This window comes from Lonchura striata, chromosome 1A (genome assembly GCF_050655825.1).
Source record: "Lonchura striata isolate lonStrDom1 chromosome 1A, ASM5065582v1, whole genome shotgun sequence".
Taxonomy (NCBI): Eukaryota; Metazoa; Chordata; class Aves; order Passeriformes; family Estrildidae; genus Lonchura; species Lonchura striata.
This window is the reverse complement of record NC_140741.1, coordinates 70,056,642-70,070,894: the sequence shown is the minus strand read 5'-3', so window position 1 is coordinate 70,070,894 and position 14,253 is coordinate 70,056,642. Positions and strand designations below refer to the sequence as shown.

Here is a 14,253-nt window from a genome sequence, read left to right as displayed (position 1 = left end):
GAAATTGGAGCAGGTGCCAAAATCAAGGGCCCCTGAATTCTCTAATGAAGACCTGCCACAGAACTGCTGTGTGGCTGGAGGGATTTGCATGCATCTTGCTGCCTTTGCTTGACTTTGAGTGGAGAGCAATTGTGCAAAGTCTTGCTTATATAATTTTAAGGACCCAGTGTATTCAGTGGAAGGATGAAGTATTCTGTTGCATTTGTTCCCGGACTGTGATATATAGGCTGCACGTTGGCAGCTGGTGACCCTCCAAAACCGTGTGGTTTTTGGTTTCCTCTTGACTGCCTTTCTTGCAGAAAAATCTCAAGTCTGTAAGAGCAAGTAGAAATGAAGAAAAGGAGCCAGGCCACTTTGGGTGTTGACAGCAATGGCTTGAGCCCACCTCTACTCTTCACCATGCTGCCAGGTTGTCTCTAGGACAGCTTGCCTGGGCCGCTCCCACCACAGAAGGAATCACTCATGCCTTGCTCTCCAGCCTGGTCCCTTACCTGGAGCTAAAGCTGGAGCTGGGCAGGTACAAAACACGAGTGACAGATCCTGTCTCTCTGTCTCTCTGTCCAGTGGAGCTCCCTCACACAGACTCTTGATGGACAGTGAATAGCAAATGGCTCTCCCTTTTACAGGACCTTTTCCACATCTCCAAACCAGGTACTGGCAGCCACTTCTGTAAGAGCAATTCTGACCTTGTGAGTATTCCCAGCTCCAGTGTCTCTACTGTAACTACTCCTCAAGTCCTTTCTGAGCTTATTGGAGCATCCTCATCCTTAAGACACCACCCTGAGCATATACACAAACCCCTGGGCACTGCAGAGTCATCCAAGAGATTAAGATGTAATAAAAATCTGCTTTTATCAGTCCTGTCAAGGCTGTGGGTGCTGCCGCCTATGCCAGCTGGACTGTTCAGGGAAGGACAGGCTCAGGAAGGTTCACTTAGTGCATTTGCTGTGGTTTTACTGTGCAGCACTACAAAGCTTTTGCTGAGCATGCGTGCATTGCAATCCCAAAACATTTCAAAGGCTTCCTGCTGATTTTTCTTGGGGCAAGGGGTACATAGAAGGGACTTCTGCCAAATTTTGTCATGACTCGAAAGTGGTATATTGCCAAAGAAAATGCCACTTCACTGATTATATTTTAACACTGCAAAACAATTATTTAGCACTTAAAACTTGTTCTGAGAAATAGCTCCGTGTTTGTGGAAAATTTCAGTGACAAGAAAAATTGCTATTCCATAAGAAGAGGGGGAGATGCCATTGCATGCAATCAGCATTAACCAAAGCAGCCAACAATTGCTGGAACACTCTCACCAGAAGAAACCATCAGGCACCTCAGGAGTGGTGTGAAGTCAACAAACCCATCTAATGGAAAACCAACAAATTCATAGAATCATTAAATCACTTAGGTTGGAAAAGACCCTAAAGAATATTTAGTTTGACAGTTAAACCACCACTGCCTTGTTTGCCACTAAACCATGTCCCCAAGTAACACATCTACATGTCTTATCAACACCCTCAGTGACAGTGACTCCACCACTTCCCTGGGCAGCCCTTTCCAGGGCATGACAACCATTGTGTGGTGAAGAAATTTTTCCTTATATCCAAACCAAACCTCCCGTGGCACAACTTGAGGCTGTTTTCTCCTGTAGTCTCATTTGTTACCTGCAAGAAGAGCCTTGTGCAGACCTCTTTCTGAATATTGTAAAGAACCATGAGTTGTCCCCCGAGCCTCCTTTTCTCCAGGCTGAGCTCCCAGCTCCCTCAGCTTCTCCTCATTAAACTCGTGCTCCAGACCCTTTCCCAGCTCCATTCCTATCTCTGGACACACTCCAGCACCTCAAGGTCTTTCTGCAATTGAGAGGCCCAAAACTGAACCCAGGGTTTAAGGTGTGGCCTCACCAGTGGCCAGTACCGGGGCAAAATCCTCCCTGATCCTGCTGGCCACACTATTGCTGGTGCAAGTCAGGTGCCATTGGCCTCTTTGCCCACCTGAGCCCTCTCTGGCTCATGCTCAGTCACTGTTGACCAACACCCCCAGGTCCTTTTCCTCTGGAAAGCTTTCCAGCCATGCTTCCCCCAGCCTGTGGTGCTGTGTGGGGTTGCTGTTATTGAAGTGCAGGATTTCACCTTCTTTCATCTCATGCAATTGGCCTCAGCCCATCAAACCAACCTGTCCAGCTCCCACTGCAGGGACACCCTCAAGCCAATCAATCCCAATTCTCACCCAACCTGGTGCCATCTGCACCAAATTCTGATCCCCCAAAAGATGACTCCCCACAAAGACAGCATTGCTCCCGCCCCACTAAATCCCTGTTGTGCCTGCCCCCAGACATCCCTGTTGGGATGCCAGGAGCCCTCCCAGCAGTGCCACGAGTGCTGGAACATGCTGTGCTGCTTGCTGTGTTTGTTTTAGGGGATTAGGAACCCTGAACCCAAGCACATGCTAGAAAAGATGTTTCACACGCAAGGCAGGCTGGTTTGGAGGGAAATAGGGGCACGTCTGTGATTAAATGAAAATAATTGGGGTTAAATAGGGAGGAAAATGAAATTTCCTTGCAATTACTTGGATTTGTTATAAGAAAGAAGAATGACACATGGTTTCAGTTTTATCTGCTTTCTACAGTTTTGCCTCTATGCTTTTTCTCCTACTTTCAGAAATTAATTTAGGATCCTTTGCCTCATTAATGGGAGATTACCTAGCTTGGCGAGAGGTTTTGTGTATTAGAAATGTGCTTCACTGATAGAACTCTGAAACACTGATGTGCTCTTTGGTTCCAAAACCCCCTTCTGCCAAAACCCAAACAGAAAAACATGGCTATTTCCCTAAATTATTATTCAAACATAAGGAAGTAATTTTTTCCCAATGGTTTTGGTGTTGAAGAGCAAAGAAAGCTACTAACAGTGTCTGCTCCCCGTAAATCCTACATCACTTTGTGGTTCTTCCCCAGTTATTCAGGTAGGGTTTTTAAATCGAGATGATATTGGGAATTATGAGAATAATTTATTTTATACATTTTGTTCTATAAATATCCACCTTCAAAAAACCCCAGAAAATTCAGTTGTAAAATCTAAAAACTCAGGGTGTTTTTGGGTGCAGATCACCATCTGAATTATCCACTTACACTCTGGTGAGACACACAAGTCCTGCAAAAGTTGTGAAAGAAATAGTACAAGAGGGATATGTTGATGGTTAAAAGGGGACAATCCCTAAGAGAACTATTTCCCCTCTTCTGTTTCTTTCTGTCACCTCTTCTCTTCTCTTCTCTTCTCTTCTTTCTCTTCTCTTCTCTTCTCTTCTCTTCTCTTCTCTTCTCTTCTCTTCTCTTCTCTTCTCTTCTCTTCTCTTCTCTTCTTTCTCTTCTCTTCTCTCTCTTCTCTTCTCTCTTCTCTCTTCCTCTTTCCTACAGTTACTCTGTCCTGTTACTATTAATTTTGCTCTTTCACTTCTTGTCATCCTCTGTATCCATCAGGAAAAATTTATTTGTCTACAAAAACATCCCCACAGTGAACACAGATGCCAAAAATCCCATCCTTGTCTCCAGTTGTGTCCAGCTGCTCTGGAAACCCCTAGCACTGGTCCTGCAGATGTTCTGGCAGCCTTCAAGCTCCTGATATGTTTTGTAAAAAGCAGATGTTACTAATTTGTAAAGCATCTTTGAACTTCTCAAGGGGGGATGACACATTTGGTGCTGTTTCTAACTAAATAGGGATTTTTTTTTGTCTTTCTGTTTCTTACCAGGATGTTTTCTGGGTTTCTACATCATCTCTTGCCAAACCATCCAGCTATGCCAATCTCCTCTTCATTTCTGCATTTCAGTCCCTCCCTTATTGCTTTTCAAGAGGAAGATACTCAATCATGCCTTCCCATTACTCTTGGAAATGGCATAAAATGTTGCCCTTTTTGCAGGTCCCCAGATGAGCTGATCCCTGAAATTGCTATGGAGTGGGCCTAAAAATTATAGCATGTGTCAGGCAGGCCCTGTGTGATGTGTACCAGCCTGTGTAGACATAACCCAAATTCCTTCTTCATCTTGTGCTTCCTGCATGTGCAGCCTTACTGGTCACTCTCTGGATACTGTCACCAGCAGGGACAGGCAATCAGTGCTGACACCTTAATGGCATTTTTCTTTAGGTTTGACATCCCCTGTTACTTGTTGAGAGGGTTAACTTGTGACCTGATATGACTGCTAGTCCTTATCTCTGGAAATGATCCAAACCCAAGCAGGAATGACAGGGAAAAAACTTATGAGGAAACAACCTTTTTGGGTTTTGTACCCAGTGAGAACATTTTGGGTTGCATTTGGACTTTGCATTTGGGGAGTTTCTTTTTGCTTTCTTTGCAGAATAAACAAAATTCTCACAAAACTTACAAGGAGAACAAAATGTTTTACTTTTTCTTTTAAGGAAGACAAAGGGGGAAACAGGAAGAAAATTCCAATGTTTTTGTCAAGCAACAAAAATACCAGCCAAAAGAAAAAGATATTCAACACTGTGTTTGGAAAATCTGTAAGAATAGCAAAGGTGTAACTATATGAATTATACTTTCTCAGTTTTATACAAACACTTATAAAATTAATGAAAACCAGAGGGATTATTTTTCTTAACAAAAAATTAAAACATAAGCTTTTAATACCTATCCCAGGAAAACCAGTTCATTTATTTAAACAGTAGTTTAGAAGCCAGAAAATAAAACAATAAAGAGTAGTTACTTTTCTATGGATTTAAATTTTGGAGTTAAAATCTCTTGGTGGCTTCTAGGGAAGCCTAAGTTCTGTAGAGATTCTCAGGAAATAGCATTGCTGACTCCAGCAGAAAACAATTCAAATTGTGGTGATGTGGGAGGAGGAGCCTTTGAAACCAATGGAGCTTGAGGAGGAGTCAGAATCTTAAAAAATGCCAATATTATTTCAAGAAGGGAAAAAAAAGTATTTCCAGAAGGAGCAAAACTGGAAGGCAATGAGAGTTAGCTTCTGTGTTCTGCTTGGACTGAAGCTCACATTTGAAAGCTGATATGGGCTTTTCCAAGTGCAGGGATAGTTTCAAGAATTAACATTATCAGCCATGGATACTGATGCCTAAACCCACACTGCTTGCGCAGAAGTCAGTTTGTAAATGCCTAATAAAGGATATGATGGACATTTATTTTTTATGAGATAACCAAGAAACAGGTTTTACTTCATATTTTAAGAAATAAGACTATATCAAATGTGTAATAAAAATATTTTCTATAGGATTTTTAAAATATATACATATATAAACTACCTAAATTTTTAATGCCCTGTTGATATTGATGTGGTCTCTACAGGTTTTAAATGTAACTGAGGCTGCCCAGCAACCTTCATTATACCTCAGTGACTACAAAACTTGAAGCTTTGTCTGCACTGTAACTTAAACCTGCTTGAGAATGGGATCTGAAATTGCCTGCTGGGCCTGATCCAACACCCAGTCATAGGCTAAGTCCACTCCTAACTGCAGGATTAGGTCTTAGACACAGTCCCAAAAGGATGTGGTTTCCAACCCAGTTGGCTGACCAGTGATAAAGGCACCTGAGGAAGTTACTGAGAGCCTTGAGGCACTTCTTGGAAAAATAAAAGTTGTTATATAGTCAATTTAGAATATTTAAAGATATATAGGGACAGTCTTAAGACAATTTGAGCACATCTATATTTTGTGCTGAAGAGAGGCACAAACTGTCTGAGTCTTGGACATAGCCTATGCCCAGGCACTGGATATAGACTTCAGTCAAGCTCAAGCAAGGTTGAGATCCTGGGGTGATAAGAGAGTGAAGGGGGTGATAAGAGAGTGAAGGGCATTCATGCCTTCATCCTTCCCACCACATTCATCTCTAGATCCCAAGCCTTGCTTGCCCAGCTCATGAGGAGGAGGTAAACTGGCAGGAAGAGCTCCTGTGTCAAGTGCCTGCAATGGCCCAGAGGTCTGGGCTGGCACTTCCATCAAAGACAACCTAAAAGTGATGGTGGAGGTGGGTGACAGAGGAGAAGCACAGATGACTGCCAGGCCCTGTGTCCACTGAGAACAGCAAGGACATGGCTTTGGGCTATGCCAAATCCAGCTGGCTTTCCTGTTTAATCTGGCACTGTGTCTAAAGCAAGTTCAGATTCATTTTCCATGCAAGGTTTGAAGCACAGCACAGACAAGGTGTGAGGGCCAGACCCTGATCTAATGCAGACAAAACTTGCCACTACCATTGGCCTGAGCACTTACCCTTGCATTATACTTTCAGGTAGGTACCATGGGAGTTCTCCTGCTTCAAAGAGTTAATATAGGGGATTTGGCCACCTGCAGAAGAAAGTTTCTCACTGAGCTTTCGGTTCACCAGCTCCATGTGCCTGGAGTTTTTCCTGGCTTGCCGCAGGGACCTCTTGACTTTCTTCACTCGATCTCGCAGCTGCTTGTTGCGTTTCTCCAGCGCCGCCACTTTCTGCTGCAGCTTCTTCACCCTGTCCTCCTCCTCAAACAGGGCCTTCTGCACCGAGGAGCACATGAGCTGTGGGGACAGCAGCAGGTGAGCTTTGCACAGAAAGTTATCATAGCAAGGGTTAATTCAGGCTTTGCAGAAAACACCTCACAGCTTTTCAAAAGCAGAATGCTTTTTTGGGGGAACTTTTACTTTGTTTTTATATCCTTTTAAGTAAAATCCTCTCTTTCACTTATGGATTTAGTGAAGACCCGAAATTGTAGATCTTAATGATACTAGTGATGCAAAATTGCTTTTATGAATTGTTTTGTCAGACCTGTCCAGTACACTGAGGCCACATTAAGTTTATGGAGAAAGGCTGCCCTAATTCTGGTACCAAACTGGAGTTCAGGTCAAGGAGTGTCACTTTTGGAAATTCTAGTTTTGATTCAGCTAAGCAGCCCTACAGAAACCCCAGATTCTGATAAGAGCCTGCCCTTTGCTCTTTACATCAACATGTGAAATAAGGACAGCGCCTGCCAAACACAGAACTGGTTATTTTGCTTTTCCATGTACAGAGGTGTCTTAAACACCTCATTATATTGGCTTGTTTAAGACAAAACCCTAGAGGGTAAGATTTCAGCAGTCTCTAGGAGCATCCACGATCCCATAACTTAAACATAAGGTATTTAGAGGGTAATGGCCTGAAAACTGCCCCTCCCACTCTACCCTATACAACTTACTGCAATATTGCCCCCAGAAGGGACATCGAGTTCTTGACGTTCACTCATGCCAGTGGCTCTTAGATAGGAAATAAAAAAGAGAGGTGGTTTCAAAGGTCTGCCCCCAAGGCATCACTAGAAGAACAGCTCACAGGGCATTTTCAAATCCACTAGACTGGGTGATGGTACAACTGCAAAACAACTGTTGGACAACTGCTCATCTTCTACTACCTCATCCTAGGATGACCCAAAAGCTCTCCTATCTCATGGGTGTGTTTATGGTCTCACTTGTTTCCTATTTATAGGTGCAGCAACGGCAGTGGGATGACAAACACTAGCTGAGGCTGCTGAGTAGTCAGTTCCCAGCACACACCCTCACTCAGGATGGGATTCAGCTGCCTTCTCTTAAGCAGCTAAAAGTGAGACTTAGGTCTGGGCTCCTCACTTTGCATTTCCCCTGTAGTGCCTGGAGGGAGAGACACCCTTCCAGGGGCTGATTTGCACCTCCTAGGGCAGAGGGAAGAATCACCCTCTGAGCACAACTCTCTCCTTTTACTGACCACAAAGACACCAAATTCCATTTTTTTCTACCTGGAACACATTTTCCAGGCAGAAAAAGAGGAGGTACCTGGAGCTCAAGGATAGCTCCACCAAAAAGTTTCTGATATAGAAGATCCACATCAAAATCAATTTCTCCTCAGATGCCTCCTGCTTTCTTTTTGCCCTACAAAACTATCCTGAGATATTTTACTGTGCATGTGGGACTTTCGTCTTGCTGCTGCACTGTGAGGACAGGCAATGTATTCTGCTGGATTTATCTTCTAAATACATCTAGAAAGTTTTCTATGTGTGTCAAGCACTCCTGGAGTCTGGATGGGTTTTCTCTGGCAGAACATTTGGAACAGACAGGGAATCTAAATAAACAAGTAAATCCTGACTGTGATGATGAAGGATTACATGTTTCTTTCCATCTTACTTTGTAGTATTTTCAACAACTGAAAGCGGGGGAGGGAGCCTGCCTTGATGAATAACATTTCATTTGCTTTGGAAACCCCCAGCAGTGGGAAACCATGGCCAGTCAACACAAACACAGCAACTGCTTCTACTCCCTTGGAAGCTCTTGTTCCTTGTGCAAAAGCACTGCGGGGTTTTGCTATGTGGCAAATTCTTACCCCAACTTCTCTCTCCAGGGCTGTTTTATAAATGCATGCTAGCAAGATGGGGAGCTCACAGATAGAGGGTTGGAACTTGTGCTGGAAAGGAGAGAGTTTGGTTTTGATCGCTGTTCAATCCAAGTGGTCTTTGAAAACAGCCAGCACATCTTGGCTTTTGTGTTTGCCAAGCCCTTGCAAAACCTCAAGCAGAATCCTTCTTGAATTTAAATCCCTGTAAAGGAGGACACTGAGTTAGGGGAATATGATTGTTGGGAAGACATGAGGTGGAAACTCTACTTCACGAGGGATTTCCTGCATTTTCCGTGGATGCAGTGATAGGCATGGCCTATGCCAGAATCCAGTGCAGAGGAACAAACACTTCATGCTGCTGAAGTGGGAGGTTGTGTGAACCCAACTGCGTTTTATCTGTCTGGGCTGGCTGATGGGGGAATAGCAGACATCAAGGATAGCATTATCCTCATCCCAGAGACACTCCTAAACATTCTGAGGTTAGTCCTTTGTCAGCAGAGGTAGACCTGCTCTACAAAGCTACTCAGAAACCTCTCAAACACTATCAAAAAGCTAACCAGACCATTTTCTTATACTGTTTTTCTACAGTCCTCACTCTCCAGTCTGAAACACAGAGTTAGGTGCTTAAATTATCTGGAGATATTCAGAGACATCACGGGAACAGCACAGTTCTAAAAGACTGAGGTACTATCTGGCATGCACAGCTTTGTTTGCCAACAGGGTAGGTGATACGAAGAGCCCAGTTTGATAACTGGATGCCTGCCTGCAGCTGCATGACTACCAGCTGGAAAACAAACACTTTATTCCTTCTACATAGGGAAAAATAACAAGGTGGAGTTCTCATTCTCACTGTCTGGTTACAAACAGCATTTTTCACAGGACTCTGCAGTGGGGAGGATGATGGTGGTGGTGGTGGTGGTGATGATGATGATGTTTGAGTGCTGTCCTGCCCTTGCTGTTATTGCTGTAGCTGTGATTCACCTGGCTGCAACCAAGTTATCCTCAAACTAGTGCTGAGAACTGTGTAAATGTGACAGTTGTGAGTCCAGCACACCCTGGATAACCAACCCAGCTGCTGAACAAACTGGTGAGAACTTAACCAGTCCAAGTTGCTACTTGGATGCTTGGGAAATGAAGAGAAGGACTAGGAGATGGCTCCTTAGGCAAAACTTACAGGAAATTTTCCAAATTCCATTCAAAATTTGGATTCCCTAATGACCCATAATTCAGAAGAGTTGTTTGGTCTGAAGGTCAGTCTGCATGTCTGCTTGTTTCAGCTTTGTTAGGAAGGCATCCTCAGCAGTGGTACACTCAAGTTCAGAGCAATACCAGAGATGTAATGAGAAAGATGGCACAAGAACCATACAGATCCTGAGGATTTATCCAGGACAGCCTACGGCTGTGAAACTGCATATTAAATCTATTTGAGTATTTGTCTGAGAGACAAATACACCAAGTTTAAAGTTTCACCAAATCTAGGAGATACAGAAAATCTGCCAAAGAAATCAGCACTGTAATAAATAGAATAGAATCACAGAATCATTGAGGTTGGAAAAGACCTCCAAGATCATCCAATCCAATTATTAACTAACAAACTGATTTTGGATCATCACATTATAGGCATGTAAATCCCTTACCAAACACACTGAAGTGATGTATGTACACACTTTTCTTATTGACAGACCTGCCCTCTAGAAGCTTGGTTTGAGGGCACAATGGATAAAGGTGCCATGGATAAGGGTGTCATGGTAGTGCTCATCCACCACAAAATGTCCATAAGTGGTTGAAGTTAGTGTCACAGAACTCAGGTCACTCAAAACCCAGCAGTGGCACCCAAGCCTTCCCTTCACCTACCCAAGGGAGAGATGCTGAGTCCCAGCTGTCTCCTCATGCATGCTCCTTATGGCAACACTGCTAAAAAACACTGGAGTCCCACTACCTAAAAGTCCTTCCTGTGGGAGTGAGTGTGTTGCATGGAAAGAAAGACGAGGAATCAAAGAATAGTGGGAGAGGTCTGGCAGAGGGGAGTATTTGGTTTGGGATGGAGTGACTTAACCTCCAGTTACTGGGATTTTTCAGCCAAGACTAACCCTCGTGCTGAAGTGTGGAAAAGTCCCTGTCAGCGCTGTTAAAGCATCGTGTTGGGTGAGGTGGTGGGGGCATGGCAGCACTGAGTTAAACCACCTTTGCTTGCTACAGGAACAGCACTTTTAGAGGAACAGAACAGGGGTCCCAAGGACATATCCAACATCACTGGCATTAATGGAGATAAACTGGGATTTCACCCTAGGACCTCATATGCATCAGCAAGATGCACAGGACCTGGATGGAGGAAAAAATTGTTGTGTCTCTTGTTACCTTGCTGAATGCTGGATCAGCATTTGCCACAGGAAATGTAATGTTTTTAATCTCTCCAGCTCATTCAAAATATTAGAGATGTGGATTTCTTTGGGGTAGGAAGCACTGCCTACAGGAAGCTTCTTCCAGGCTACACCCACCCCAAGGTGTCTCAGCACTGTTTTTCTTCCTCATTTCAGTCCTCAATGAAAGCAGATTTTCTCTTTAAGCTCCTTAGATGCAGCTAGTAAAGGGAAGTCATCTTTCCCAACAGCCACCAGAGAGAAATGGGCACATCCTAGAGAAGATTTCTTGCCTACCTTGATGCTTCCCTTATGTGGGCCACCTTTGGAGACTCCTGTTAGGTAACTATCTCTGATGGGGATGGATGTCACCATGAGCCCCATCAAATGGCATCAGAATGGCACTGATTTCCCAGGGCAGGCTACAAGGGCAGGATATAGACAATTTTCTTGGAATTTGGAGAAACTTGCCCTGGAAACAGACCCAAATCCATGTCCATGGGTTCTTGGGGGTCTTTAAAAAGAGCTTTGTTCTGACCTGCATCAAATCACTGCTTGGTGTGGAGGTATCTGAACTGCTGGTGGCTCTCATCTGCAGTGGGTGTTGCTGGCATCCATTTCAAAACCCCACAGTTCTCCTTCAAACTCACAGCCCTTACACCCCTGCTCTGGCTGAGGGTGGTTTTACAGGATGCAGGGTCATTATGGGACACTGGAGAACTGGTGAAAAGAGCCCCCCCCAGCCATGGGGATACCTGAAGAGAGGTCCCTGGCCCTAAAACCACGCCTAGAGCTTGTCCTGAGGCATTGCTTTCTCCTGGCACTTGGAGCCCTGAAGCCTGAGAAGCTGCTGAGAGGATGGAAACAAAGATACCAAATGACAGTCACACCAAGTGACCTCTGCCATGATTGGAAATGGGGATGGGAATATGTTGTCACAGTCACTGCTGGTGCCCAGGAAGGGATCAACACCTTATTCCCTATACTTGTGAAGGAAAAAAGTCAATGGGTTAGCAAGTATAGAAACCACATTAATCAAGACAAGAAAGGGGGAAAAAAAAAAGGTGTAGGGTATGAGCCAGACTGCCTACCACAGGCACCTCACTTGTGCCAAGTGAGCAGATAAGTCAGTCCTGACAGTAAATCCCTAAATTCCCTGCCCAGGCAGTGGGAGACAGAAGGTCTCCAGGAAGAGACAAATAAATCAAGAGGGTACGACCTCCAAGCTCCTTTCCTCTGCTCACTGAGGGTGCAGCAGCCGGGGAGGCACACCAGGGCCAGCTTTTCCCCCTTTGAGCACGAATGCGGGGTGAGCTGGGAGCGGAGCTGCAGGGAAGCTCGGGCTCAGCTGTCCAGCAGGAGCAGCCGAGCCCCACCTGCCCCATCCCTTGTGCTGTCTGTGTTTCCAGGAGCTTCCTGGCCTCAGCAGAGCTCCCAGCAATGTGGACCTGCCAAGGTGGGTCGGGGCTGGGGAAGCAGAGGGTCTTGGAGCCCTCACAGGTTTTACTCTGCCAGCCTCTTTGCTGAGACCCACATCACCCTCCTCGGACTCCCTGCACCAGAACTTCTCAGGCTGGCCAGCAGAGTGAGGAACCGTGGGGTGGCACATGCTTCTATTATGTACAAAAGCAGAGGCAGCAGCCAGGACACCACTCCTGGCTCTCCACCCCTGTTGCAGGGGATGTACAGAGCTCATTGCATGGACAGTGAGCTCACAGCCCTGCAGCACAGCTCTCTGCAAGGCAGAAACACAACCAAGCAAATGTAGTGTCTGCCTTTGCTCCTTATAGCAGCTGGTGGGCATTCCCAATACACTCTGTCCTGTTCCCGGTCAGGAGCAGACAGGGCAGGTCAGGATTGAGCTGCTCAGTTATAGGCAAATGATCCTGAATGTTAAAATGCACTACCCAGCTGAGCTTAAAGGAAAATGTGTTGAGGAAGGACAAACAAAATATCAAAATTACAGAGTCACTTTTGGGGATTTATTTTGTTTTTCTTGGTTTTTTTTGGTTTTGGTTTTTTTTTTGTTTTTTTTTTTGGGGGGGGGTAGTTGTATATTTTTTGTTGGCATTGGTGTTGTGTTTTTTCTTTTCTTGTCTCAGAGTGATTGCAGTCTTAGCAGAGCTTCAAAAGTTCTGTGAGAGGCTTTTTTCCCCAACAATGTGTACAGAACTTTTCCGTTACCAAAGTTACCAAAACTTGCTATCCACTTTAATTTTCAACTTAGCTTTTTCCCACCTAGTATTACTATTCTCACAATAAAACCAATTAGGTCTGATATGCCTTAAACTACTTTGCTAATATACCTTACCCCAAGTGTATTGTTCTCTGACTGAAAGTTGCCATGTGACCATGTCTCCATCCAAACTTGTTTTACTTGGCTTGTATTTCAACAGGATTAGATCACCATTCCCCCCACACATACACACAGAGAACTAATTAAATACCAAGGAAGGGATAAAACCAACAAGACCCAAAACCAAAGTGTATTCTGTCCTTCCTTCTCACTGTTGGGAACTCAGGGAAAGGAGAAAATGATGATCAGAGCAGCACAGCATCTTATTATTTGTTCCTATTTATTGAAATTTTTGAATGAACTGACCTTTACCTTGTGTTACAACAGCTTCTAGAAACCTCCTTTATTTTAGTCTTCCTGTCAAGTACAGGGCATACAGGAAAGTGCAGTATATCTAAACATACCATCCCCAGATGCAGCTGAAGCTGAGAACCAGAATCTGATGGTGAAGAAAAATATTTATCCTTACCAGCATGAATTTGCCCTGCTTTGGGGTCTTTACATTAAGTATGATTTACTTCAGTCTAATGTTTTACAACTTGTAGAGTTGTAGGACTCCCTGCAAGTCCTGACAGAGGTGCCTGATGTTTTGGTGTGGCAAATGCTGCAGGGATGTTTGTAAGCTGAGGTTTACTTAAACATGGATGTAAAGGGTACAAAAGAACAGGTGGGAGACATGGACTGTGAGAGAACAGGGGGCATATGGAAACAAGGCTGATTAAGGTCTTAAGGAATTCAGAACCTCTTGGGGTAAGGCCATGCCACACCTCCTTGTACCCTTCAGCAGGTTCAGAGTGCAAATGCTGAGCACCCATGTTCCCTGTCAGTGAGGAGGGAAGAACTGGGATCAGCAAATATATAATAAAATAAATGCTATGCATAAATATGAAGAGAACCTTTCTTTCTCTGTCACCTATAAGTCAAAATGGGGAAAGAGAGAAGCCGAGCAAATCCCAGCAGGCTGTGGGTGGGTATTGGCAAATGGCCACAGCATTGACTGCAATGCACTAAATGCTGCCTCTCAAGAAAGCAAAGAAATGGACATTTACTGTAATTTGAGGCCATGTCTCCTCTCCAGACAATATATCATACCCAGGGGCATTTGTATGCACAGGGGGAGAATCCATGCTGAGAAAGGCAAATGTTTAAAGTTAATGCAACATCTATAAAAGTCAAGTTCCCCTATAAATCCCTCTGCTCTGGATGTGTTGGCTCCACACTGCGCACAAGCTGCTGCAGCTCAGCTGCCTTTACAAACAGATAGGATTTCCTTGGCT

At 44.4% G+C, this 14,253-nt stretch overlaps 1 protein-coding gene across 1 annotated transcript in view; it reads right to left on the bottom strand.

Annotated features, from left to right (window-relative positions):
* Positions 1 to 6,086: 6,086 nt before the first annotated feature.
* Positions 6,087 to 14,253, bottom strand: part of CCDC3 (coiled-coil domain containing 3) — a 32,788-nt gene continuing 24,621 nt past the window's right edge. The window contains exon 3 of the mRNA XM_077783159.2: positions 6,087 to 6,504. Coding sequence (XP_077639285.2) covers positions 6,229 to 6,504 — 276 coding nt within the window. The 3' untranslated portion in view covers positions 6,087 to 6,228. The remainder of the gene's footprint in view (positions 6,505 to 14,253) is intronic.